This window comes from Neomonachus schauinslandi, chromosome 1 (genome assembly GCF_002201575.2).
Source record: "Neomonachus schauinslandi chromosome 1, ASM220157v2, whole genome shotgun sequence".
Classification (NCBI taxonomy): domain Eukaryota; kingdom Metazoa; phylum Chordata; class Mammalia; order Carnivora; family Phocidae; genus Neomonachus; species Neomonachus schauinslandi.
Window position 1 is genome coordinate 207934557 of NC_058403.1, and position 27878 is coordinate 207962434.

Genomic DNA, 27878 nt, shown 5'->3' on the forward strand with positions numbered 1-27878 from the left:
AGAGGGCAAAGCATCCTTTATACTGGTTGAGCTAGACTGGGTAGAATGGGTAGATCTCTTGAACTGAGAGCAAAAAATGTCTAAGGCCGATTTGAGGACTGTTGAACCCTCTTGGTGATCACTAGATTTGGGCTCAGGCAGATTCCAATGTTTGAATCCTAACTTTACCATTTACTAGGATATTTACTCTCTGCCTCTAAGCAACCTCAAATTCTTCATTTGTAAATAACTGTTGGGGTGATTATAGAAAACTAGTGTTAATTGTCTTTATATAGAGATTCTCACAAAATAGTGGGCACCGTATTTATAAGCACAGCATTTCTTTATTTGTGTCCCCATCTTGTGCCAACAAGTTAGATCTATTGGCAGGATCCTGCCCCCTGGAAAGCTATGCCCAGCTGCATTCTTCCCAGCAGATGTCTGAGGGTGTAATACAAACCGACTGCCTCTCAAATAAAAATCACTTTTTTCCGTGCAATAAGGTCTTAGCTTCCAACCTTTCCATGAAACTCCTTCCCTGGAGACCTGGGCAGGATTAGATGAAGCCAAGAGGACAGGACCATCCTAATGAGCCTGGAACAGTATGTGATTGCCTTCTGTCTCCCACTTAGTGCTTATTATAGAAATTATTACTCTACCACAGGGCTTTTCAACCTGGGTACTGTTGACATTTGGGTCCAGATTACTCTTTGCGGTGGAGGCTGTCCTATGTGTTGTAGGATGTTTAGCAGCTTCCTTGGCCTCTATACACTAGATACTAGTGGCGTCCTCCCCAACCCTAGTCATAAAGATAAAAAATGTCTCCAGACATTGCTAAATGTCCCCTAGGGGCAAAATCTCTCCTGGATGAGAACCACCTGGCCTGTCATGACACAAAGGAGTCAAAGAAAGGAAAAATGCGGGAAATATGAAGTGAGGGGGGAAGACCCTAGTTTTCCTAAGGCCCAGAATAGAATGGACCCAAGATACTGGCCTCTAGTCAAGAGTGTTTGCATGCAGGAGGCTATAGGTCAGGAATGGAAGCACCAGTGCACATTTGTTGAGTAAACAGATGAACACATTCAGTGATCTCAAAACCCCAGGGGAAAAGAACCTTGTCTGTCCTTATTATCTGCTTTAACTCCAATGCCAAGTGTGTGGAACATCTCAGTAAATACTTGTTTAAATTGACTGTTTGGTGCTCACAGTATGTCAGGCCATTAGTCCAGCACCTACATGTGTTAACTCAGTTCATCTTTACAACCACCTTGAGGAAGCAGATGCTATTATCTCCACTTTGTAAAAAGGGGAATAGCAGCAGACACTGCGAATTCACAGAAATCACTGTGACTGTATTATCTGAAAATGTCTTCTGCTGATCTCTGAGGTGAGACATTCCTATGAATTCCGTCTCCAAGTGGATTCCTTTGGGGGAAAGTCGTATCTCTCCACCTGCTGACCTCCCTTCTTGGAGGAGCTCTGTCCTCCTTAGGTGTGAGGCAGGACGGATGTCCCGACAGCCAATAAGGTGCACTTTCTCCCACCAGCTGAAGGGCTAAGAGGTTCTTTTGTACAAAGTTGGCTGAGTCTCTATGGCCTTGTCTCAGGGATGTGGACCACCCCCCCTTGTCCCATCTAGTGGCCAAACCCAACTCCATCAAGGACTATTGCCTAAACTTATCATAAATCCCATTGGAAACGACTGGAGACACACCCAGGAAAAGAAAACATAGGATCAAAGGCCACTGTCATCCAACTGATTCATACTTCTCTACTAAAAAGGGACTTCTACCAACCAACCAGATAGGATGCCATCCACAGACAACACCTATCATTTCCAATGCCCAGAAAAGAGATATAAAGGCTCTAATGTCTCTAAAAACACAAATGAATAGTGGGCCTCCGGTAGAACCTGGCTGGAAAGTGCTGCTTTCACCTGCCTCCATCAGGACTTAAAGGTACAGAAACATGGAGCCAGTGATCAGAGCTTGCAGGGTTTACTCTGCACCAGAAGTTCACAGGAGACAAGGGAATTAGCCAAATTTATGGTTTTTGAGGCCCTTCAGATAGGAGCTGCTTATTGCCAGGGTCTTGGCAGCTGTACAAAGAATTTCAATCTCATAAAAGACTGTGCTTTGGTCTCCTGAGCTGATCAGCTTCTCACTGGTAAGCCGAATTTTCTCCCATTCCAGCACACTTTGTTTCTGTGCCTTTACACCACGTGCTGTTTCCACATGTGACTCTAAGGCACTCCAAACAAGTGCCCGCTCAGATCCCTGCATCTTCCACCAGAGGGCACGAGAACCTCCACCTTGAGTTCTGTACACAAGGCCAAAACTTATCAAATTGTTCAAGCATGTGCGGCTCATTATATGTCAGTTGTATCTCTATAAAGCTGTTCTCTCATTTGGACTTTTTTAAAATTTTATTTAAGAGAGTGAGAGAAAGAGAGAGAACGAGCAGGGGGTAGGGGTAGAGGGAGAGGCAGATCCCCCAGCTGAGCAGGGAGCCCGCCTCGGGACTCCATCCCAGAACCCGAGCTGAAGGCAGATGCTTAACCGACGAAGCCATCCAGGCGCCCTCTCATTTGGACTCTTGCAATTAGAACACTGGCTCTGTGGAGACTCCAGAAATGGCCACCATTTCTTCCCTTTCCTGTACCCACACCCCTTCTAGGTGACTGATTCCCCCTCCCCCTCCGCTCTGGGCCCAGCCATGTGATTGCCCTGGTCAATGGGGTGCAGACAAAGATGACACAAACAGGGACTTGACCAAAACTTGCACGGGGGAGCTCTTGATCTTCTGGAATGCTCTGGCAGGGCAGATACAGGCCTTGTCTGGATTGTAGGAGGAGGACGTCTTGAGTGAAGGCGCTGACAAGCCAAACTGGAAGCCCACGGCAGACACGAGGGAGCCTCGCCAGGCACAGCCCAAACTGTCAACCAACAATAAACCATATGGTGGTGGTTTTAAACCACTGTTTTGGGTAGTTCATTATGCAGCAAATATACATACATTCTACTAAAGGGCCCAGGTTACCTTTCTAAACTGCAAATCTCATCAAACATCAGTGGATTTCCATCAACTTCCAATTAATGTTTGAGACTGATACATAAAATGTTGATGCATACGTTGTGTATTATGTAATCCATCCCACGTTACCCCTCCGGCTTTATCTACCATTTCAAAGAGAATTCTGTTACCTGTCAGAGAATGTGATTTTTGTCTGTGCCTTTGCACCTGGGATTGGCATGTTTATTCAATTCTGATCACGAACACTATACATAAGCCATCTACACTTCGCTTGCATCACCTCTATGTGGCTTTCGTTGTCAATATACCCTCTTTGGGACTTCCTGAATGGACTAACTGCCCACACGAGCGATCTGTTTACATATCTCTCCTCCTAGACCTTTATTTCCCCGAAGACAGTACCTTGTCTTGTCTCCCTTCTCAAAGTCGAATTCAGTGTGAGACACTTAACTGATATTCGTTGGCTCCTTGGAGGGTAACCTGAGTGGACTGGAGTTACCCAAACATTAGAGGATAGGGCTGGTTCCTATTGGAAAAACCCAAAGCACAGAAAGCTAGAGTGAGACATGGAGACTGGGTAAGAGTAATTAGAGGGCCCCCTCCAGAGAGATCTTGTACAAGACGATGTTTGTCCTGACAATGGCAAGGAAGTGCAATGAGACGCAAGAGTTCCAGGCCACTTAGGTGTCGCTGGGAATTGAGTTTCCTTCTACTCTTGTAATTGATGTGATGGAGGGACTGCACAGAGAGCGTAGCTGAGCTGGATTCCCAAGGCTCCTAATTAAAGACACAGCCCCATTTTCATCAATGCAGAGAAAGGGCTCTCCTCTCCCCGGGGCCTGGCCTCTAGGTTACACGTTTTTTCTTCCCACAGACCTAGGCAAATGCCAGTCAATGACTGCTCTTCTCTAACGAGCCTGGGAAAACTTTCACCGAGGCCTGTGGGACGTTGAGCGCCTCTGCTCACAGACATGCAAGTGCCACCACTGCTCACACACTCATCTGCATGGAGGCACTGCAAGTGGGATGGGAGGGTGCAGGGATTTCAGGAAGGCAAACGGAGGACGCAAGCCCAGGACCGCGCGCCCCTCTGCGTCATGCACCGTCAGCCAAACGGATCCGCCACAGTGTAAGCACCTGACACAGGGGTCTGTTCCCAGCAGGTGAGCACTCTCCTCCCGTGTCTCCTGTAGGCAAATGACAAGCTGGTGTGTGGAAGACAGCAGGTTAATCTGTGTAAAGTAGTCAAATCTGCCCTCTTCTTGGATAAGGTAGAGAAACTCTTTAAAAAAATTACGTCAAAACAATTATCAAAGGCCCAAGGCTGGAACTTATTTTTAGGAAGCGTATCTATTTATTTTATTCTCAAGGAGTAATTGGTAGGCTTTAAAAAAAAAAAAAAATCAGCTTTTATCCTGAATTCAGAAAAGTAGCAATGGGCTAAAAACAAACATAAAGGAACTCTTGTTGCTTAAAACTGAAGAATGAGAAGGATCTTCTTGGCTCCTGTATGAAGGAGACTCCAGTTAGAAGAGTTGCTAGTCTCAGCCCAGATTTAAGGAATCTCTAGAAGAACCCAAAGGAAACAGGGACACCAGAGGAAACTCTGGCCTTTCACACAATAGCTACAGCACCCCATAAACACAGACTAACCTCTAGCCAGAAAAACTAAAACACACTGAGGGCCTATCACTGCTGATCTTTTTACCTAACACATCATGTCAAACTTCCAAAAAAAAAAAAAAAAAAATTGCAAGGCTCGTTAAAAGGCAAGTAAGAACAGTCTAACATGAGATAAGCAAGCATCAGAACCAGACTCAGTTACGGCAGAGATTTTGGAATGCTCAGACCAGGAATCTAAAATAACTACGGTTAATATGCTACATGTTCTAATGGAAAAAGCAAACATGCAAGAACAAATGAGTAATGTAAGCTAAGAAATGAAAACTCTAAGAATCAAAAGGAAATGCCAGAAATCAAAAACACTGCAACAGAAATGAAGATTGTCCTTGATGGGTGTGGCAGACTGAACCTGGCTGAGAAAAGAACTTGAAGATGCTTCAACAGAAACTTCTAAAACAGAAATGCAAAGAAAGAGAGAGAGAGAGAGAGAGAGAAAGGAGAATGAAAAAGACAAACAAAATATCCAAGAACCATGGGACAATTTACAAAAAGTGTAACATATGTGTTATGGGAATACCGAGGGAGGGGGGAGAATAAGAGAAAACAACAGAATATTTTAAGTAATAACAGATGAGAATTTTCCAAAATTAGACACCAAACCACAGATCCAGAAAACTGAGAGATCATCAAGCAGGATTAATACCGCCCCCCACAAAAAAAACACCTCCATCTAGGCCTATTATATCCAAACTGCAGAAACTCAACATACAATAAACCTAGAATTTACGAACAAAAATGAAAACAAAAGCAAAAACAAAAACCTCTTGTACCAGTATTTAAAAACCTCTATTAACTCCTGAATGAAAGGGGAAATACAAACTGAAATTACAAAATTTCAAAAATAGTGACGATCGAAACTACATATTAGAATCCATGAAATGCACTTTAAAGCAGTAATCAGAGGAAAATTCAATATAGGAAGCACTTGTCAATAAAATGAAAGATTACCAACACCGATTTAAGTTAGAAGGCTCAAGAAAGACCAATTTCTATGGAAGAAATAAAATCCCTAAAGAAATATACCACTAAAAAGCAGTTGACTCCGATGGTTTCACAGGGAATTCGACCAAATCTTCCAAAACCACACAGTCCTAATGCCATATAAATTATCCCCGAGCACTGCTAAGGAAAACTTCCCAATACTTTTTTTTTTTAAGATTTATTTATTTATCTGAGAGAGAGAGAGAGTACATGAGAGGGGGGAGGGTTAGAGGGAGAAGCAGGCTCCCCGCTGAGCAGGGAGCCCGATGCGGCACTCGATCCCAGGACCCTGGGATCATGACCTGAGCCGAAGGCAGTCGCCTAACCAACTGAGCCACCCAGGTGCCCCTTCCCAATGTCTTTTATGAAGCAAGCATAATATTAATACCGTTATAACCAGACAGAGACAGTAGAAACTACAGACCAATTATCATACATGAATACCAATGAGAAATTCTAAACAAAATACTAGCAAAAAGGATCCAGCACCACATTGAGAAAATAATACATCATGAACAAGTGAAATTCACTCCAGGAATGCAAGATTTGTTGAATATTGAGATATTTATTAATATCACATACTTTATTAATAAATCAGAAGAATCATGATCCTCTTCATAGATGTCCAAAAAAAATGACAAAATTCAACACCCATTCATGACAGAACATTCAAGAATATAGGATATTTTCTCAATATGATAAAATAAATATAATACCTTAGTTCCAAAAGACATTATCTTAATTAATGGGAGAACAACAGGGGCACCTCCTCTAGAACAAAGCAAGGATGCCCACTATCTCTGCTACTATTTGTCATTGTACTAGAGGTTATTCGCCAATGCAATTAGACAAGCAAAAACCATTAGAGGTGCAAGAACTGGTAAACAAGTAGAGATATCTCAATTTGCAGGTGATCCGGCAGTATACCTGGAAAACCCAGAAAACCAGTAATACAGCTAACTCAAAAAATAATTCCGTGAAGTAGCCAAGTTACAAAATTAGTAGCTTTCATGTATAAAAACTGTGAACAGGAAACATAAAGGTAGAGAAAAGCTTATTTATAATAAATGACTAAATACTTAGAGAAAACTTAACAAGAATGTATAAAACTTGTATATGGAAAACTTTTACACATTCCAAGGACTAAAATAGACCCGAACAAATGGAAAGACATTCTCTGTTCTTGGATAAGATGACTTTACATTATAGAATAGTTCTCAAGTTAACTTATAAATTCAAGGGAATGACAGTAAAAATACCAACAAGCTAATTTTATGGAGTTGGACAAGCTAAAAGGAAAGTGCGTATAAAAAACAAACAGGGCACCTGGCTGGCTCAGTCAGTACAGCATGTGACTCTTGATCTTGGGGTTGTAAATTTGAGCCCCACGTTGGGTATAGAGGTTACTTAAAAAAAAAAAAGAAAAACGAAGCAAGAATACCTAGGAAGACACTGAAAAAGAATAACCATGAGAAGAAACTAGACATTCCAGACATTAAAGCTTATTATAAAGCTGCTTATAATTTAAATACTGTGGTATGGTACATGAACAAATCAGTAGAATAAAAAGCTCAGAATTAGACCAAATACATATGGAATTCAATATATGACAAAGGTGACCTCTCAAATTCCTAGGGCCAAGATGTGCTTTTTGTATAAATAATGCTGGGTCAACATGGAAAAAATAAAGTAAGATTAATAGCTCACACAATACATACAAAAATCAGTTTCACATGGACTGTAGATCTAAATATAGATCTACAGGTACATACTAAAACCAAAAACCAAAACCAAAACCAAAACCAGCTTGTAGAAGAAATCACAGAATGTCTTGCCTTCTGGGTGGCAAATATTTCTGGGGCGCCTGGGTGACTCAGTCGTTAAGCGTCTGCCTTTGGCTCAGGTCATGATCCCAGGGTCCTCTGCTCAGCGGGAAGCCTGCCTTTCCCTCTCCCACTCCCCCTGCTTGTGTTCCCTCTCTCACTGTCTCTCTCCCTGTCAAATAAGTAAATAAATAAATCTTAAAAAAAAAAAATAGTGGGTGGCAAATATTCCTTACACAGGAACAGAAGAATGCTGTCCATAAAATTAAAATTAGGAACTCATTTCAATAATGCTGGGTCAATATGGAAAAAATAAAACAGCTCACACAATACATACAAAAATCAATTTCACATGGACTGTAGATCTAAATATAGATCTACAGGTATATACTAAAACCAAAATCCAAAACCAAAACCAACTTGTAGAAGAAATCATAGAATGTCTTCTTGCCTTCTGGGTGGCAAATATTTCTTACACAGGAACAGAAGAGTGCTGTCCATAAAATTAAAATTAGGAACTCATTTCAACCAAAAACACCATTTAAAACACTGGAGACAAGCCACAGAGTGGGAGAAAACATGCAAAACATCCATCCAGAGGGCTCATAATGGAATATGTAAATCACAGTAAGAAAAAGGCAGGCAACTTTAGTATCTTTTCCAACTCTATAAAACAGCTTGTTGGGAAACAAATTTGCACAACCACTTTGGAAATTTGGCATCATCTACAAAATGAACATATGCACCCCATTATGGCCCAGCAATTTCAGTCCAGGGTATACACCCAAGAAAAATACATGCACTTGTGCACTATCAGAAATGTTAAAGTTATGTCCATAGCAGCATTATTCACAATAGCCCCCAAATGAAAAGTGAAATGTCAAGTGACACAAACTACTTAAATAATTGTGGAATATTCAGACAGAACACACACAAAAATGTACTAGCTAGAGATACTCTAAATAATAAGGATCAATTTCACAGAAATAATGTGTAAAGTCAGACAGACACAAAAGAACACATACTGTATGGTTCTGTATAGAGTTCAAAGACAAAAAAACCAAAAAACCAAAAACCCAAGCCATGTGGTCAGTCAGAATTCTGGTTACCCATGCAGAGTAGGGCAGGATTCGTCGTGGGCATGTGGCAAAGAAGGGATGTCAGCTATGCTGGTAGGATTTCTTCTTGCTTGCTGATTACATGGATTTGTTCAAAGAATTAAGCTGTACATGTGTGAATTAAGCAGGTTTGTGTTTCAGTCAAACCTGTTTTAAATGGTAACACACACAATCACTGCAGAAATTACTTTGGCATCAATACTGTTAAGCTGAACGTGCACAGACCTTACACCTGGAATAACTCACGGACACTCTAGAAAGTATGCACACCATCTCTTTAAGTAGAAGTGTTTGTAACTGGGGAAAACGGAAACAACTAACTCGAAGTCACGTCTGGCGATATGAAAGGTACACTGCAGGGAACAAATGACCGCTGTCTGGAAGTGAGAATTACAGCTACATTCATCCATTTGCTTCTCAAACCTCCCCAATCTGGCCCCCAGTGTATCTAACTGTAATTCTGCAACGACTTCCTAACAGGCTTGTTTGTCCATTGTCCTTCCTTAGCCGGTCAACCTGGAAGCCAGTGATTCAAACAGAAATCGGACAGTTGCCACCCCTCTGTTCAAAACCCTCCACCGACCTCCTACCACATGGAGGATAAACGGCAAAGTCCTTCCAGTAAACCCACAAGATCAGGATCCTGACCCAGCTCTAGCCTCATCTTCTGTGACTCCCAAGCTTGCTCCACTCCGGCCACACTGGCCCCTTGGCTACTGCATGGCGGTCCCATGCAGTTTTCTTTTTCACGGCCTCTGAACTGCCAAGGGTGCTCTTCCCCAGAATACAATATGGCGCACTCAGAGTTCATGGACATTTCTGCTCAAATGCTCCCTTAAAGGCAGGCTTTCCCAGCCCACCCAACAGGTCTGCTGAACTCCTGCCTACCCTCTCACCAGCACCATGCTTAGTTTTTCCTCCACTGTGTGTACCGCCATTTGATATACAACGTATTTATTTACTCATGTTTTTTTCAGGTGCCTTACCCTAAGCAGAATGTAAGCACCATGAGGGCAAAAATCCCAATTCACTGCTACAGATGTAGGGCATAGACAGAAGAGAAGTGGGACTAAAATACAAGCACTACTACTGGCTTGTGGGTTGACCTCAGACAAGCAACCTAAACTTGCTTGCCTCTGATTCTCCATACGCAAAAGGGAGATAGTGATGGTACTTGCTTCTTAGGGCTTTTGTAAAAACTGATACACTTACTTCAAGTCAAGAAAATAAATACTTATGTCAAAGACTTGAAGTACACTTTTAAAACATGGCTTAAAGATGTAAAAAAAACCCATATCCAACGGTTACAAGTATAAGCAGATTATATCCACACACAAGGCAGTTACAAAACCTTACTAATGAACGAGTGTATGTATTACAGATGGCAACCACTTGGGAGTAGCAGAACCCTCCCCCAAACAAAAAATTATTAATCTGATCAACAATGAAATATCCAAAGCCACTTACGCCAATAATGTTTTATTTTTTTCCTCCTGTAATAGGAAGTCTGGAAATAACAAATCCATGGCTAGTGTAGACAAAGAAGCTACTGGGGAGGCCAGGATCATTGCGACTTTTCTGCAGGATCCTCTTTAGCCTGTGGCTTGCATCCTCATGGTCACATGATGGATCTTTTAACACTGGGTACTTGATCTCCTTGCAAGGTGAGAAGTAGAGCAAAGAGCAAAAACAAAACATGTAGAAGAATCCAGGTAAGAATAATCCCTTTTCTAGCTCTTTCTCATCTGTTTATCGGTCAACGACCAGGCTGAGACAAGGACTGTACTGGCTGCAGAAAACTGGTGAGAGACTTTTAAAAATAGCACACGTTAGTAATTGGACAAAAGCTGGATTTTCCTGACATGAAAGAGGAGACACTGGGAGAGCAATGAGACGTGTATGTCACTCTTGGCTGGACAGGAGACCGAGAACATTCCAGAGGATCCATCTAAATGGAAGACACTGTGCGCTGAGCCAATGCATTTGAATTAGACACTCGTAACAAACAGGTATTAAATATACCCAAGTTACATGGTATTTAACACAATTCTAAACAGTCCACTGGTCAAGTAAGTTATCCAGAAGGAAATTAACACGTATCAGGAATGAAATTATAATAAAAATACTATATACAAACCTTGTGTGATGAAGCCTAAGCATTAAAGGAGCAAAATCTTAAAAACAGAGACTACGAATTAACGAGTTAGGGTCTGTTCTCATGATTAAAGACTGATAAATTTCCTATCCACTAGAAAATTCCATCAGGGTATGAATTCTCATAAGCACAAGTGAGGGGGCTGTGGCTAAAATCATCTCAATGTGGGGACTGTCTGCAGTGTGGGTTCTCACGTTTCCTGAAAGAATTACACTGATTATATTTTTGAAGTTTTAAATAGAAAACTCTCCTAGCATGAGTAACATTTCACAAAAACTGAAGGGCTGTCCCAGGCTAAGTTTCTCAACCTCAGCAATACCGACATTTTGGGCCACATAATTCTTTGCTGCGGGGGCTCCTGTGCGTCGTCATGTGCCAGAAGCATCTCCCCCACCCCTGAGCTTTAACAACTTAAAATGTCTCCGGACAAGCAAAATCACTCCCAGTTAGGAACTGCTGCTGTAGACCAAGGGTTGGCCAAGTTTTTCTGTAAAGGACCAGAAAGTAAGGATTTTAGGCTTTGTGAGTTGCATGTGGTGTGTGTCACACATTTTTCTTCTTTAAAAACGGAACAACTGTTCTTAGATTGCAAGCCATACAAAAACAGACAGTTGGCCACTTTGCTGACCTCTGTTACAGACCTTCCCACATTCCTACTTTACAGAATTTATCTCTTTAGTATGATTTCTTTCATGAAGAATACAGGGTGAGACCAGTAAAGGTTTGCCCAGAGAGTGAATTTACAGAGACTCTCCCTAGTGTGCTTACTCGTAAGCCCAGAAGGTGCCGGGTGGTGCTAAAGTCATTTTGATATTAAATACCAAGCTACGGTTTCTCTCCCTAGATTTCTCATTTTCTTTAAAGAGCCGAATGTACTCTGATGGCTTCTGCACACCACAGGTACATTTTTGCCCCCAGCATGAGTTCTCACAAAACCCCATAGTGATGAGAAGAAACAGGTCTTCCCCAGCCAGGACACAAACTGGATTTCTCCTGTTACAGGTACTCTTTTGTGCCCAGGTGAGTTCATCAAAGTGCTCCTGCCTTCCTTACGCCAACGAGGCCGCCTCCCAGTCTGAGCTCGCGTGTGTCCCCTAAAGAAGACCCATCACTGGAGCCTCTTCCACACGGATGACACGAAGAGCTTCTCTCCCCGGTGAGTTTTCACGTGACTCCGAAGGGATGAGTGGTCACTGAAGGCTTTCCCACAGGCCAGGCATTCGTAGGGCTTCTCCCCAGTGTGTATCCTCCTGTGCACATTAAGGTTGGAGCCAATGCTGAAGGCTTTCCCGCAATGATCGCACTCGTACGGCTTCTCTCCTGTGTGACTTCTCATGTGTGTCTTGAGGGTCGACTGGTTCCTGAAGGCTTTCCCACACTGCCTACATTCAACACGTTTCTTTACCAGATGAATGCTCATGTGCCTCCTCCGGGATAAATAGTCCCCAAACACTTTCCCACAGGCGGCACATTCATAGCGTCTCTCTTGAGTGTGGATTTTCCTGTGTGTGGTCAGGTTTGAGCTCGCACTGAAGGCTTTCCCACACAGATCACACCCATAGGGTTTCTCGCCGGTGTGAGAATTCATGTGTGTCTTAAGGATGGATTGGTTCCGGAACGCTTTCCCACACTGTCTACATTCAATGGGTTTCTTTACAATATGAATTCTCATGTGTTTTCTCCGTGATAAGAGATCACCAAAGGATTTCCCACATTCTTTACATTCGTATGTTTTCTCTACCATGTGGTTCTTCTTGTGCAAGTTGAAGTTCGACTTCCATCGGAAGGCTTTTCCACACTGCGTGCATTCATAGGGTTTCTCTCCAGTGTGATTGCGGACATGCTCTTTGAGATGCGAGGGATGCTGGAATGCTTTCCCACAGTCGTGGCATGCGTAGGGTCTCTCTCCAGTGTGTGTCCGTTTGTGTGCAATGAGGTGGCAGCTCCTGCCGTACGCCTTCCCACACTCGTCACACTTGTAAGGTCTCTCCCCAGTGTGAACTCTCATGTGTATCTTCAGCGAGGAGAGGGTTCGGAAGGCGTTTCCACACTGACTGCAGTCAAAGGGCTTCTCTGTGAGGTGAGTTCTCGCGTGACTCCTGAGGGCAGAGGGATCGTTGAAGGCTTTCCCGCAGGCACTGCATTCGTAGGGCTTCTCTCCTGTGTGTATTCTCCTGTGCCGCGTAAGGGATGCGCTCGTGGTGAAGGCTTTTTGGCACTGGTGACATTCATGCATTTTCCTCCCATTGTAAATGCTCACATGTTGGGCGAGATGTGACCTGTTCTTGAAAGCTGCCCCACAGTCCCGGCGGTGATAGGGCCTCTTGCCAGCGTGCCTTCCCATCTGCTGAGTAAGATGAGTGCCCATGCTGAAGACTTCAAACAGGTGAGTGTACTCGGTGGATTTCTCTCCGAGACGTGTTCTTTCCTGTTAAGAGAGGAGTGCTGACTAAGGCATTTCCCACAACTCACCACATCCCTACAAATCATCTACAGTCATCCCCACACGAATTATTGGAAGTAGAAGCACATCACTGTGACGAATGACATCATGATTTGCAGTGCCAAAGCCCTGCTCCTGCCCCATCTGGCCTCTAACAAATGAAAAGGTGGACACCACCCCCTAAGGCTCCATGGCTGTAACTTTCACAAAGCTTTTTGCATATATATTTTGTTAACTGTTTAAATCTGAATTGAGCCCCAACACTCACTAGCTGAGGCACAGTTACAGCAAGATTTGGTTGCCACAACTCTAAGTCAAGAAATTTGAGGCTCGGTTTAGGGTTTTCCCCCAAAGCTGTGATATTCAGTGTCTGAAACAGCTGCCTCTCAGGGAAGGCCACTCGCTTGGTTCTTGAGCTGCTTTTCTGAGGCTGCCCCTGTCTTCTCCCAGCATGGGAGACCTGGGATTATCCCAAGGAACTCTTACCACGGTCACACCGCTGGATGTTTCCTTCCCAAAAATGCCTTCCATGAGAATGGACCATTTGCTTTTAGACGGAGTCTCCCAATCTGAAACAAATTGGTAAAATATTAACCCGGGGAGAGAAATATTAGCTAGAGAAAGAAGATGGTGAGATGGTAGTGACAAAGATGGGGTGGGGGGGGGGGAAGAGGAGGGAATTTCTTTGCAATACTAACCCTAAAGAAGGAAAGGTGATGTTAAAGGGGAGAAACCCACATGTGAGTAAAAATGTCTGCGAACTGTGGCTGTGTGAGGCATCTGGCAGTGACAGGGGAGACATTTCACTTGATTCACTAAGGAATAAATTCTTCAAAGACTGACACTGATAACAACAGAAAGAGTATGCCCAGGAATGTTGAGTGGAATGAAAGGATGGGACAGAGCTCATGTGGACATGTCGGATTTAAAGATGACGTCAAGCAATTCTGCTTCTGGGTATTTATTCAAAGGAAACAAAAACACTACCTTGAAAAGATAGCCACACCCCCACATTCACAGCGGCATTATTTACAATAGCCAAGGCAATGGAAGCAACCTAAGCGTCCCTTGAGAGATGAACAGATGGAGAAAATGTGGTATATATACACAATGGAGTATTATTCAGCCATAAAAAAGGGACTCTTCCCATTTTCGACAAGGATAGAGGGCATAATGCTAAGTGAGATAAGACAAAGGAAAACATACCTTATCTCACTGAAGTGTGGAATCTAAAAACAAAAATCAAAACACCGCCCCCCCCCCCCCCCCCCCCCCAGAACAACTGAGCTCATGGATACAGACAACAGATTGGTGGTGGTTGTCAGAGGTGGTGGTGGACAAACGGGTGTGAAGAAGGTCAAAAGGTACACGAAAGGTACAAACGCCCAGTGACGAAGTAAGTAAGTCCTGGGGATGTAACACACACATGGTGACTACAGTTAATGATACTATAATGCACTGAAAGCTGCTAAGACAGTAAATCTTAAAAGTTCTCATCACAAGGAAAAAATATTTTTGTAACTGTGTGGTAATGGATGTGATTTTAATCAGACTTACTGTGGTGATCACTTTGCAATATATACAAATACTAAATCATTATGACACTAACAGTGTCATGTCAGTTATATCTCAACAAAAAGTAAGTAGATAGACAAAAGCAACAAAAGAAATACACACACATGCACACACACGGGAGAGGACAGTGGGACCAAAGGACTTGTGAGAGAACGGAGAAGGACCATTCTCAAATTTCCCTGGGTGACATTTCCTAGTGGATCTCCCTCCATTCCATCACTCAGTACAGCAGGTATCCAGAAGTACCTGCGTCTGCCTGGTGCTTACCGGGAGATGTGGCTCGGTGAAGTGCCCTCTCCTCTGTCCTCAGCTCCTCTTCTTGCTCCAAGTGGGAGATGAGGCTGGGTTTGCCCACCTGATACCCTACTCACGGGGAAAGACACATGTTGAGGGAGGATCGTGCAGAGGACAACCCCTTCCGTTAGGCTGGGGTCAATGTTTTGGTCTTCAGTGTTCTGAAGATGGACAAGTCTGACTTAGGAGCAGCAAAATGATGGTGCCAAATTTCTAAGGAACACAGCGAAAGACTTTCATAAAACACAAAACCACAAAGACCCATACGCTTCGCCCTTCAAAGGAATGAGGATTTCTTAACTCAGAAACCTATGCCCAGGCGCCTGGATGGCTCAGATGGTTAAGCGTCTGCCTTCAGCTCAGGTCATGATCCCAGGGTCCTCGGATCGAGCCCCACATCAGGCTCCTGGCTCAGCAAGGAGCCTGCTTCTCCCTCTGCCTCTGCCTCTCTCCCTGCTCATGCTTTCTCTCTCTCTCTCTGTGTCTCAAATGAATAAATAAAATCTTTAAAAAAAAAAAAAAAAAAAGAAACCTATGCCCAAACTCAGACACACGTGACAATGTCCAAGGTCAAGGCAATGAACAGGTCTCAACAACCACTAGGAGACACTGTGAGTGGGGCACCAGCTCGGCTTGGTCACAATTATGTTCCAAATCCCCGCAGTCCCTGGGTCACAGCAAGTACTCAAAACAAAAACATCTGATACTCAAACAGAAAAATGATTCCAGCCTTACCCACTGAGGCGAGGTTGCTGTAGTTCTCCAACATCACATCTTTGTACAGTTTTCTCTGAGAAGAATCCAGCAAGGGCCACTCCTTCTCAGTGAAGTCCACAGCAACATCCTGGAAAGTCACTGACTCCTGAATCACCACACACATTTGGGGTCAGTAAGAAACCAGCCTATCTGTGTTCACAGAAAGATGGCTGAGGCTGAAGCCTGGGCACAAGACTCCAAACACAGGATTTTCGGAGGGGTTCTGGGGTCTCAAATGTGTTCCAGAAGCCAGTCCTCAAGGCTCTTCACTATGAGGTGATCCCATCTCTTCAAATTCAAACTCTTGCTAACATGGGACCAAAGCTCTCTAGCTTTGAGCTGAGCATTCTGAGCTCTGTTATGAGAGAAGGACCTGCTACACAAGTTCATGTCCCCTAACCAGGTCCCTGATACCAGGAGAGCCTTACAACAGTCTCTGGCTTTTTCTCCTGTGCCCTGATCACGCATTGATCAGCCTAGGGGAGGCGCTCAAAGAACTCTAACAAGTGGTGCTGAGCGCATTCTAGGGAAGTGCCTCTCCCACCCCCAGGGGCCCAGAGATCTCATACCTGAGAACCAACACCTGCCAGCATAGGGGGTTCTAGGCCACTGCAAGCAAACAGGTCCACATCCTGAGAACAGGAATGGTCTTTTGAAGGAGAAACTTCTGACTCCTGGATACAGGCAGGGTCCTGGGTGGACACAGCTGGAGAAGAGCAGATCCATGAGGATTAGAGCCTGCGCGACACTCAGAGATCAGGAAAATGCCCCACACCCAGTGTAAGTGTGCAGTGCCAATCCCCGTCTCTCTTTCACACACGCAATGTCTTGTAACGAGCCAGAGCAGCCCTCCTCCGCTCATGGACGGAAAAAGGACGGTGGGCTTTCATACCCAAAGTGATATGTGTTCTCAATCAATGAGTGAAGAAATTAAAGCTCTAAGAGGCAGACCTGTTACTCTGCTCAGATTTATCACAATAATAAATGGATAAAAAAAAATAATAGGGGCACCTGGCTGACTCAGTTGGTGGAGCCTGCGACTCTTGATCTCGGGATTGTGAGTTTGAACCCCACGCTGGGTGAAGAGATTACTTAAAAAGAAAACCTTTAATAATGATAATAATAATAAAAACTAATAGAGGGTTACCCATTACAGTCCTTCCTTATACACCAACCACACACTATCCCTACTTCACCCAAACTCACAAAGACCCCAAATCAGACACAGTCACTGGGAGGATACCAAGACTTTGCTCCCTCCTCTTTCCAGTTCCTCCAGCCTCTCTGGCAGCCCTCCCTCTGGCCATGCACACCCTTGACCTCTGTGACGTCCAGGGGCCACTTAAGCTGGACTTCTGAGGGCATCCATTCATCACCCCAAGAACTTACCACATGTGGAAGACAGACCAAGAGCTGCCATCCCGTGAGAATGAAGTCGATTTGCCTGAACAACAGGGCACTGGTGGCAGGAAGCTGTCACAGGACTCTTGGAGCAGGCATCTGTAGTAAATGAGAAAAGCACTACTAGGAGCGGTCCTGCCTCTCGGGCTCACAGAATTCTGACTTCTGCTTTCCTGCATCTCCTCTCTGGAGCAGCAAGTTCTACCTAGGACCCTGTCACGGGCCCTTCTCTTCCCAGGATCCTCCAGGCAATGCGGGGAAGGTCCCTGATGCGCCTCAAGTAAGATTCAGATCAGTTCTCCAGGTAATCTGTCCCCAAGCACAACTTGTCTGACTCCCTTACTCGATAAACACTTGGGCTCCAGACTTCTCCTCTTCCTTCCAACTTTAAGGCTCACCATGACTTAGGATGGTTCTAGCAGCCACGAGGATGGTCCACGTAGAACCACGTGTTCTAATCTCCAGTGCCTTTTGGCCACACACGCCACACCAACACATACACCTTGGCCATGGTCCAGGCCTTGTCATCACTGGAATCAGCTTCACCTTGCAGATAATGACTCAGAGATCTTGCTCTCTACAAAATCTCCTCTATTAACACTTCAAACTCTCACTTGAGAGAGAATTCCAGGCCACCCATGTTGTTACCATCTTGCTCCCTAACAGCATATTCATTTTTTCACCACCCCACCTACCCAGCTGGAAGTCATTATGGATCTAAAACATCGACTACTCTCTGCCCATTATAACACCTACTGACCAAAAGACCGGCCTTGGATGACTCCAACCATTTACCTCCTCTCTGAAGGTACCTGGCAAGACCACTCTGCACACAACCCCTAACCTTCAGTTGTGAAAGGAGCACCTACATTCGAGAAAAGCATACTATGAAACCTGACCTTCCAATCTCTCCAAAACCATGTACAAATCTTGCCAGTTTTTCCTGAATCAAAAACTGTTTTATCATTACTCTTACTTTCACCAAATAATCTTGTTTTCATTTCACAGTAATCTCAACTAAAAAAACATACTTCAGCAAAAAAACTGGAAAATGAAACTTAAAAAAAAAAGCCAATTATGATAGCCTAAGACATATAAAATATCTAGGAATAAGTTAGAAGCTGTGTAAGACCTCGACAACAAAAAATGTGAAACACTGCTGAAAAAAAATTAAAGACCTAAATAACTAGGCAGCAATATCACTTTCAGAGACTACAAGAATCATTATTATTACGGTAGCATTTATTCTCCCTGAGTTCACCTGCCAATACAATGCAATCCCTATCAAAATCCCAGCAGGCTTTTTCTCTAGAAGTTTCAAGCCAAATCTATTTTTTTTTCTAAAGATTTTATTTATTTATTTATGAGAGACAGAGAGAGAGAGAGAGGCAGAGGGAGAAGCAGGCTCCCAAGGAGCAGGGAGCCCCATGTGGGACTCGATCCCAGGACCCTGAGATCATGACCTGAGCCGAAGGCAGACGCTCAACCATCTGAGCCACCCAGGCGCCCTCAAGCCAAATCTAAAATGTACACCAGGGGTGCCTGGATGGATAAGTTGGTTAAGCATCCAACTCTTGATTTCAACTCAGGTTTTGATCTCAGGGTCGTGAGTTCAAGTCCCACATCGAAAAAAAAAAAAGATACAAAAAAAGTAAAATGTATAACAAAACGCAAAAGATCTAGAGGAGCCGGAACAATGTTAAGAAAGAAAAACAAATTCAGAGGATTCATACTACTAAGTTCACCACAGTAATGAAGATTACTGTCTACGGCCATACCACCCTGAACGCGCCCGATCTCGTCTGATCTTGGAAGCTAAGCAGGGTCGGGCCTGGTTAGTACTTGGATGGGAGTAATGAAGAGTTACTGGAATAAGTAACAAATAGGTCAATAGAATAGAACAGAGTTAGAAACAAACCTACATGTGCACAAATTATTTTCAGTAAGAGAAGAAAGAGATTCAGTAGGGAAAGCAGTCTTAATAAATGGTACTGAAAGAACTCAATGGGTAAAAAGGAACTGCATTTTCTATTATCACTGCATAAGCAAAAATTTTAATTAAAAACTTTTGAAATCAATCAGAAAACAAAAAATAAAACCCACAGAAAATATTTTAACCATCTCGACTTACACAACAGTATTTTAGACTAGATACAAGTAGAATGACTTTCCCAAAATTAAACACCTTTAGTCAAGTAACATCATTAAGAAAATGAATAGTCTAGGGCGCCTGGGTGGCTCAGTTGGTTAAGCGACTGCCTTCGGCTCAGGTCATGATCCTGGAGTCCCGGGATCGAGTCCCGCATCGGGCTCCCTGCTCAGCGGGGAGTCTGCTTCTCCCTCTGACCCTCCTCCCTCTCGTGCTGTCTCTCATTCTCTCTCTCTCAAATAAATGAATAAAATCTTTAAAAAAAAAGAGAAAAAAAAAAGAAAATGAATAGTCTAGCATAAAACACATAGATCAATGCAACAAAAATGAGACCAGAAGTAAAGTCACACATACATAGTCAATTACTTTATGACAAAAAATCTAATAACATACAATGAGGAAAGGACAGTCACTTCAATAAATAATGTGGGCACAAGTACATGGCCACATGCAAAAGAAGGAATCTGGATCACTATCTTACACCACACACAAAAATTAACTCAAAATGGATTAAAGACATGAATGAATATAAGACCTGAAACCACAAAACTCCTAAAAGGAAACCTAAGCAGTAAGCCTCTTGACATTGGTCTTAGCAATTATTTTTCGACTTGGAAACAAAAGCAAAAATAAGTGGGACTACATCAAACTAAAAAGCTTCTCTACAGTAAAGGAAACCATCAACAAAATGAAAAGGCAACCTACCTAACAGAAAAAAATATTTGCGAATCATATCTGATAAGGAGTTAATGTCTAAATATATAAAAGACTCATACAACTCAACAGCAAAAAACCAATCCAATAACAAAATGAGCAGAGGATCTGAAGAGACATTTTCCCAAAAAAGAAATACAGATGGCTAACATACACCCGAGAAGATGCTCAACATCACTAAACATTAGGGAAATGAAAGTCAAACCACAATGAGATAACACCTCACACCTGTTAGAATGACTATTATCAAAAAAGACAAGAAAATGGGTGCCCGGCTGGCTTAGTCAATAGAGCACCCAACTCTTGATCTTGGGGTTGTGAGTTTAAGCCCCACACTGAGTGTAGAGATTACTCAAAAAAGAAATTAAAAATTTTTTTAAATTTAAAAAAAAAAAAAAAAGGAAGACAAGAGGCTCAGTAGGCTAAGTGTCTATTGATTTTGGCTCACATCCTGATCTCAGGATCGTGAGATCGAGCCTGCTTGGGATTCTCTTTTCTTCTCCCTCTGCCCCTCCCCCCACTAGAGTTCTCTCTCTCTCTCTCTAAAATAAATAAGATCTTAAAAAAAAGACAAGATATAACAAGTGTTAGTGAGGAGGTGGAAGAAAGGGAACCTCATGCACTGTTGGTGGGAATGTAAATTGGCACAGCCACTACGGAAAATAGAACAGAGGTTCCTCAAAAAATTAAAATAGAACTACCATATGATCCAGCAATTCCACTTCTGGGTATTCACCTGAATGAAACATTAATTTGAAAACACATCTGCACCCCTATGTTCACTGCAGCATTATTTACAATAGCCAAGATATGGAAACGACCGAAGTGTCCACCGATGGATGAACAGGCAAAGAAAATGTGGTGTGCATGCACATGCACCTGAATATTGCTCAGTCACTAAAAAAATGGAATCTAGTCATTTGCCACATGGATACACTTTGAGGGCATTGTGCAAAGTGAAATAAGCAGTCTTATAATAAGTGGACAGAAAGAAAGAGATAAATATTATATGTTTTCACTTCTATGTGGAATCTATAAGAAAAACCAGAAAACAAGGTTGTGGGTAAGAGAACAGATTGGTGATTGCCTGAGGCAGGGGATGGGTTAAATGGGTGGAGGGGGTTAAAAGGTACAAATTTCCAGTTATAAAATGAGTAAGTCATGGGGATATAACGTACAGCATGGTGACTACAGTTAAAAATATTGTAGTACATATTTAAAAGTAGGTAGGGCAGGGTACAACAGGAATAATATAGTCCAATTGAACGGTGATAAATGGTAGCTACACTTGTGGTGAGCACAGCATGAAGTTTTTACACCTGAAACTACTGTAACATTGTGTGTTAACTATATTTCAATTTAAGAAAACTGAGGGGAAATCCACTAGGAGAGTGGATCTTTTTTTTTTTTTTTTAAGATTTTATTTATTTATTTGAGAGAGAGGATGAGAAGAGAGAGAGAGAGAGCACATGAGAGGGAGGAGGGTCAGAGGGAGAAGCAGACTCCCTGCCGAGCAGGGAGCCTGATGCGGGACTCGATCCCGGGACTCCAGGATCATGACCTGAGCCCAAGGCAGTCGCTTAACCAACTGAGCCACCCAGGCGCCCTAGGAGAGTGGATCTTGAAAGTTCTCATCACAACATAAAAAAATCTATAACTATGTATGGTGATGATATTAACTACACACTTACTGTAGTGATCACTTTGCAATACATACAAATATTGAATCATTACACTATACACCTGAAACTAATTGATATAGCATAGTGCTGTATCAATTATACCTCAATTCAAAAAAAAAAAAAAAAAATGAACAGGCAAGCCACAGATTGAGAAAAAATATTTGGAGTACATATACTTAACAAAGAGTTCATATTCAAAGTACATAAAGAACTCCTACCAAAAAAACCCCAAAACAACTCAACAAAAAAGGCTAAAGACACTTCACAAAATATAATGAATAACCAATATAATAAGTTTGTCAAAAGGTACTCAACATCATTAGTCATCAGATGAATGCAAAACAAAACTGAAGATACTGGATTTCAACCCAGTAGAGTGGCCAAAATAAAAGACTACCAACATCAAATGTTGGCAAGGATGGATAGCTGGGGTTGAAACAGTTCAACTACCATGGACAACAGTGTGCCAGTTTCTTAAAAGTACACTTACCATTTAACTCAGCCATTCCACCTATCGATATTTACCCAAGAGAAAATTTTAAAAACATGTTACAAAAGACTCATACAAAAATGTTCATAACAATCTGATTTCATAATAACCCCAAACTGTAAACAATCTAAATATCCATCAACCACAGAATGGATAAACAAATTGTGGTGTGTACAATGGAATACTACTGAAGAATAAAAACTACTGAGACACACAACATGGTTGAATGTCTACAATGTTGATCAACAGAAACCAGACACAAAAAATGTTCTGATTCCAGTTATATGACATCTACAAAATAGCAAACTTATTTAGGTTGTTAGCAAAACTTGTTTATTTCAGTCAATAGAAGTAAAAAAGTGGCTGTCTCAGTGGAAGAGTATGAGATGAAGAGACTGAGAAGAGGAACTTTCTAGAGCAACTGAAATATTCTTCATATTTTTATTTTATTTTTTTTAAAGATTTTATTTATTTATTTGAGAGAGACAATGAGAGACAGAGAGCATGAGAGGGAGGAGGGTCAGAGGGAGAAGCAGACTCCCCGCCGAGCAGGGAGCCCGATGCAGGACTCGATCCTGGGACTCCAGGATCATGACCTGAGCCGAAGGCAGTCGCTTAACCAACTGAGCCACCCAGGCGCCCTTATTTTATTTTTTTTAGTTAGAGGTTACACAATGTACACAACTGTCAAAAAATTCATCAAGCTGGATCTAAGATCTGTAACTTGTCTTCAATATAAATTATACTTTACCTTAAAAAGTTAAAAGGAGTATTTCTAATTTTTTGGTCTCTAGTTCTACCAAAATTCCTCCCAAAACTGATCTCTGATATTCTCCTCCACTCCTATTACAAACAAGGACGGAGATGTCTGCCCTCCCTTCTAATCCAACCTCTTCAGGGTAAATAAATACATAAATAAATTCAAAAAGTAAGGAGAAAGGGGTGCCTGGGTGGCTCAGTTGGTTAAGCATCTGACTCTAGATTTCAGCTCAGGTCATGATCTCAGGGCCCTGGGGTCAAGTGGAGCCCTGTGTCAGGCTCCGCACTCAGCATGGAGTCTGCTTGTCCTTCTCCCTCCCACTGCTTGCATGCCCTCTCTAAAATAACTAACTAACTAACTAAACTCTTAAAAAAAAGAAAAAAATGTACGGAAAAGGGTGCCTGGGTGGCTCAGCTGGTTAAGTGTCTCTTTTGCCAGGTCATGATCCCAGGGTTCTGGGATCAAGCCCCGCACCAGGATTAAGGTAGAAAGGTTCATAGAGAAAACTGAGGTATTCCAGACTGAATTCAAGAAGAAGCTGTATGTATGTTTTCACATCCTCAAACACATGAAAAAAATAAAAAAGGACAGAACTCTGAGGAGAATGGACAAAGCCACCACCAGAGCTCTCACTAATACAGCGCAAGCAGACAAGTCAATAACTACATGCAGATTGAACAAGATGAAATCACATACCCTGGCTACTATAAAATCCAACCACAGAGGCACACTGTGTCTCAGAAAATGGCATCTCTCTCTGAAAACAGCGCCAGGAAATTACCAAACAATGCCCAAAAGATAACCAGAAAAATGTCACAGGAATGGATAGTAAAGAAAAAAAAAATTCCTAAATAATTCACATGTCAAAGAAATCATAATATTCAATATTTAGAACTGAAATATAACAAGATACCACATTCTTTGGAATGTGACAGGTGCCCAATGTTAGAAACTGGAAAGAGACATCCCAAAAAAGTAAAAGGAGGAAAACTATAAAGAACAGAGTTATAAAACAGAAGAAGACATTCATATTGTGAAGTGGCTCAATCAAGCCAAAAGTTCTCTAAAAAAACCAAAACTGACAAAATTTTGGCAGGATTTATTTTATTTTTTTAAAAAAGGAAAATATAAGAATGAAAAACCAGATTACAATACAGATGTGACAGACATTAGCAATATAATAAGAACTTTATTAACAACTTTGACTATACAATTTAAACCTTAGAAGGAATGAATTAAGTTCCTAAAGAAATTTTACTCACCATAATGAAATAAAGAACTTAGATGCCCAATTGATGTGGAAAACAAAGGCAGAAGAAAAATTATTAAATTTCCTTACTAATTACAGACCCTTGACAAGTCCTTGAAACAGGCAGTGACATTCCTCTAGGAACTCAGCTGCCTTGATGTTAATACTTTGCTTAGGGCAAAAGGCAATCTCAGGCCCGACCCCCAGGATCCTGTTAAGTCTACTTCAACATATAAAAATTCCTTTGGAAATTTCCTTTATCTCCTTTATCCCCCAAGATACATGTTGGCAATCATCCTCCAAGCATATGACCCACCAATACACATCTGAAGGGTCTCATGACTGAGGGTTTACTAAACAATAATAAATGACCTTTTCCTAACAATAGGTAGACACCTCAGGATCCTGGAAACCTTGTTTCCAAAATACCTGGGAGGCTTACGCTATCCAACCTGAAAGTGTATCATGGTCCACTCCTCATGACCCCAGTGTAGCTCCTTCTGTCCAGGGGTCCTGTCCCCGTGCTTTAGTAAAACCACCTCTTTGCACCAAAGACGTCTCAAGAATTCTTTCTTGGCCACTGGCTTCGAACCCTAACACCTTTCTTACATCACTGTGACCCTTAAAGGAACTGAAACAACAGCTCGAAAAATTTCCACAAAGAAAACTCCAGACTTAAATGGTTCTTCTGGCACAGCTCCCTTTTAAGGAAAAAGTGATTCTATTCTTAGGCAAAATATTCCAGAGTTTAGAAAACAGAGAGAACATTCCCACCCCATTTTATGAGGCTGGCATAAATTTGAAACAGAAAAGGATGATTGCAAGCCAATTTTACTTAAACACGGATCCAAATAACCAACGCACTAGCAGATAGAAGCCAAAAATGACACAATAGTGCCTATCTTTTTCTAGTTATTTACCAAAGCAAATGTAACGAATCATTAGAAAATCAATTGGTTAGTTTGCAACAATTGTCAGATAAACAAGAAAAGCATATTATTCGCTCATTCATTCAATGCACAACAGTAGTAGCACCTACAACAAGCCAGCCATTGTTTACAGAGCTTGAGATACACAAAATAAACATGTCAAAGTAGATGCTGAAAGGAAAAAAAAAATCACTCATTAAAAACCTGAACTGTTTGGGCGCCTGGGTGGCTCAGTTGGTTAAGCGACTGCCTTCGGCTCAGGTCATGATCCTGGAGTCCCGGGATCGAGTCCCGCATCGGGCTCCCTGCTCGGCAGGGAGTCTGCTTCTCCCTCTGACCCTCCCCCCTCTCATGTGCTCTCTCTCTCATTCTCTCTGTCAAATAAATAAATAAAATCTTAAAAAAAAAAAAACAAAAACCTGAACTGTTCAAAAGGAAAAACTCTTAAACTAGGAAAAGAAGGGAGCTTCCTTTACTGTCTTAAAAAAAGAGCCTCCAGCAAACATAAGGTCAATTCCCCTCCAGGTCAGGGGGGAAAAAAAAAAAAAAGGACTGCCTAAAGTTCGCTATCCAAACTCCATTCAATGCTACCAGGAGTCCCCAGCCTGTCCAGTGAAATAAGTAAATAAAACACGAACGATGCAAATGGAAAATAAAAAATTTACCTATTTATTCTATACAGATGATAACACTGTCTTTGAAGAACATTCAAAACACTACACAAAAACTAACCCAAATTCAACACACCAAGCCGCTGGGGAAAAAAAATTCCTAAGCGCTAAAAAAAAGTTCCTAGGAATAAACCTAACAACAACAAAACTCTCAAAACTCTCTCTCTCTCTCTCACACACACACACACACACACACACCCCTAGGGGCACCAAGGTGGCTCAGTCAGTTAACCGTCTGCCTTTGGCTCAGGTCATGATCCTGAGGTCCTGGGCTCAAGTCATCTTCAGGGCCCCCTGCTCAGCCCCGAGTTGTCTTCTCCCTCTCCCTCTGCCCCTCCCCCCACTTGTGGGCACGCTCTCTCTCAAATAAATAAATAAATAAAGTCTTTTTTTTTTTAAGATTTTTATTTATTTATTTGACAGAGAGAGAGACACAGTGAGAGAGGGAACACAAGCAAGGGGAGTGGGAGAGGGAGAAGCAGGAGAGGGAGAAGTAGGCTTCCTGCAGAGCAGGGAGCCCGACGCGGGGCTCGACCCCAGGACCCTGGGATCATGACCTGAGCCGAAGGCAGACGCTTAACGACTGAGCCACCCAGGCGCCCCTCAAATAAATAAAGTCTTAAAAAAACAAAACAACATCCTAAATCCTTTAAAACTTTACTCAAAAGCATTACAAAATATGTAAGTACATACATAATATTAATGATAAGATACAATGGAATTATGCCAATATTATCCAAGTTCATATACAGATTCAACACAACTTCAAAATAAAACTCCAGTAGGTGGAACTTTGTAAACTGACTCTAAAATTTAAGCCATGAAGTGCCTGAAAAAGAATGGCTAAGTGTATGTACTTCAACTACAAGATATTTAGAAATCTCGAAATATCAAAGTGTACTTGCATTAATGGAAAGAAGGATGTCTCTGAAAGTACTTAAGAGTGTGAGTCCATTCACAAATAATTACCCAAACTAGGATATGCATTTTTGGAAAAACATATAAGCAGTAAAATCCATAAAGGAAATCCTGGGGAAAGAGGAGGATGCAGGAAAGACCATAGGTTCTAGCGATTTCGTAGTATCTTTCTGGGCCTGGTTTGTAGATTCCCTTTATTGCCGTCCTTTTAAGAGTGTGTGTTTCCATACTCTTTGCAAAGAGAATGCGTGTGTGTCTCCGTATCTTTTTTGGCATATGTTTTACATTCCAATGAAAAAATACTTGAAAGTTAAAGGATAAACAGCCAAGCACAGTAAGATGGTAAAAACCGCAAAATTTTAGTAATCACAATAAATATTAATGGACTAACTCTCAAGTTAAATTAACAGAATGTTGAAGTGAGCTTTTTTTTGAAGTGAACTTTCAAATCTAGTTATAGGCTGTTTACATGAGTCAACTAAACTAACAGGTAAGTGTACCGAAAACTTTAAACATAAAATTTAACATTCAATACAAATGTTAACAGAAAGCCAGTGTGCCTCCATTAATGGTGGAGAAAATGGACCGCAGAGCAAAGGTACTGTCCTCGCGGTCTCCCATTCCTGACCCACATGTCCTGAATTCACCTCGGCCGGGCTTTCCCCTCCACACCCCAAGAGTCCTTTTTTAAAAACCAGATCACCATTGCCTCCCCCTTGTCCTAAACACAGTGGTCCTAAATTTCACTCCTCGCGTACCAGCGTTTCATATCGCCCATCACAGAGTCTAAAGCACACTCCTCGCCTGGCTGCCTGGCTTCCCGGTCCCAGGTCCCTGTCCCCATTTACTCCTCCCTGCCTGTGGGCCTTTCGTGTCCTCGGGAAGACCGAGGGTAAAGGGTTAAGTGAGGAAAGCAGGGCTTACAAGGCTGAGGGTAGAATCGGGTGGAATGGAGGTCACGGAAGCTGCCGCTGAAGGGACACCAAATTCATACAGCAGGTCCGGTCTGCGGCGGGGAAGCGGAGAGTCCCCAACACTCCAGAGGAAGCCGCACCCCTCCCCTGCCCATGTGTAT

General features: G+C 42.3%; 2 protein-coding genes across 2 annotated transcripts in view; one reads left to right on the forward strand and one right to left on the reverse strand.

Annotated features, from left to right (window-relative positions):
• Nucleotides 1-27878, forward strand: part of ZNF699 (zinc finger protein 699) — a 171901-nt gene that overhangs the window by 104915 nt on the left and 39108 nt on the right. The gene's annotated exons all lie outside the window — the stretch shown is intronic.
• Nucleotides 10087-27775, reverse strand: ZNF317 (zinc finger protein 317). Its single transcript, XM_021705191.2, has 7 exons — nucleotides 27728-27775; nucleotides 17230-17340; nucleotides 16410-16546; nucleotides 15820-15946; nucleotides 15058-15153; nucleotides 13702-13784; nucleotides 10087-13200 (listed from the first exon to the last, which is right to left on the reverse strand). Exons 2-7 carry the CDS (start codon nucleotides 17258-17260, stop codon nucleotides 11881-11883), a joined length of 1794 nt encoding a protein of 597 aa, XP_021560866.1. The 5' UTR covers nucleotides 17261-17340; nucleotides 27728-27775; the 3' UTR covers nucleotides 10087-11880.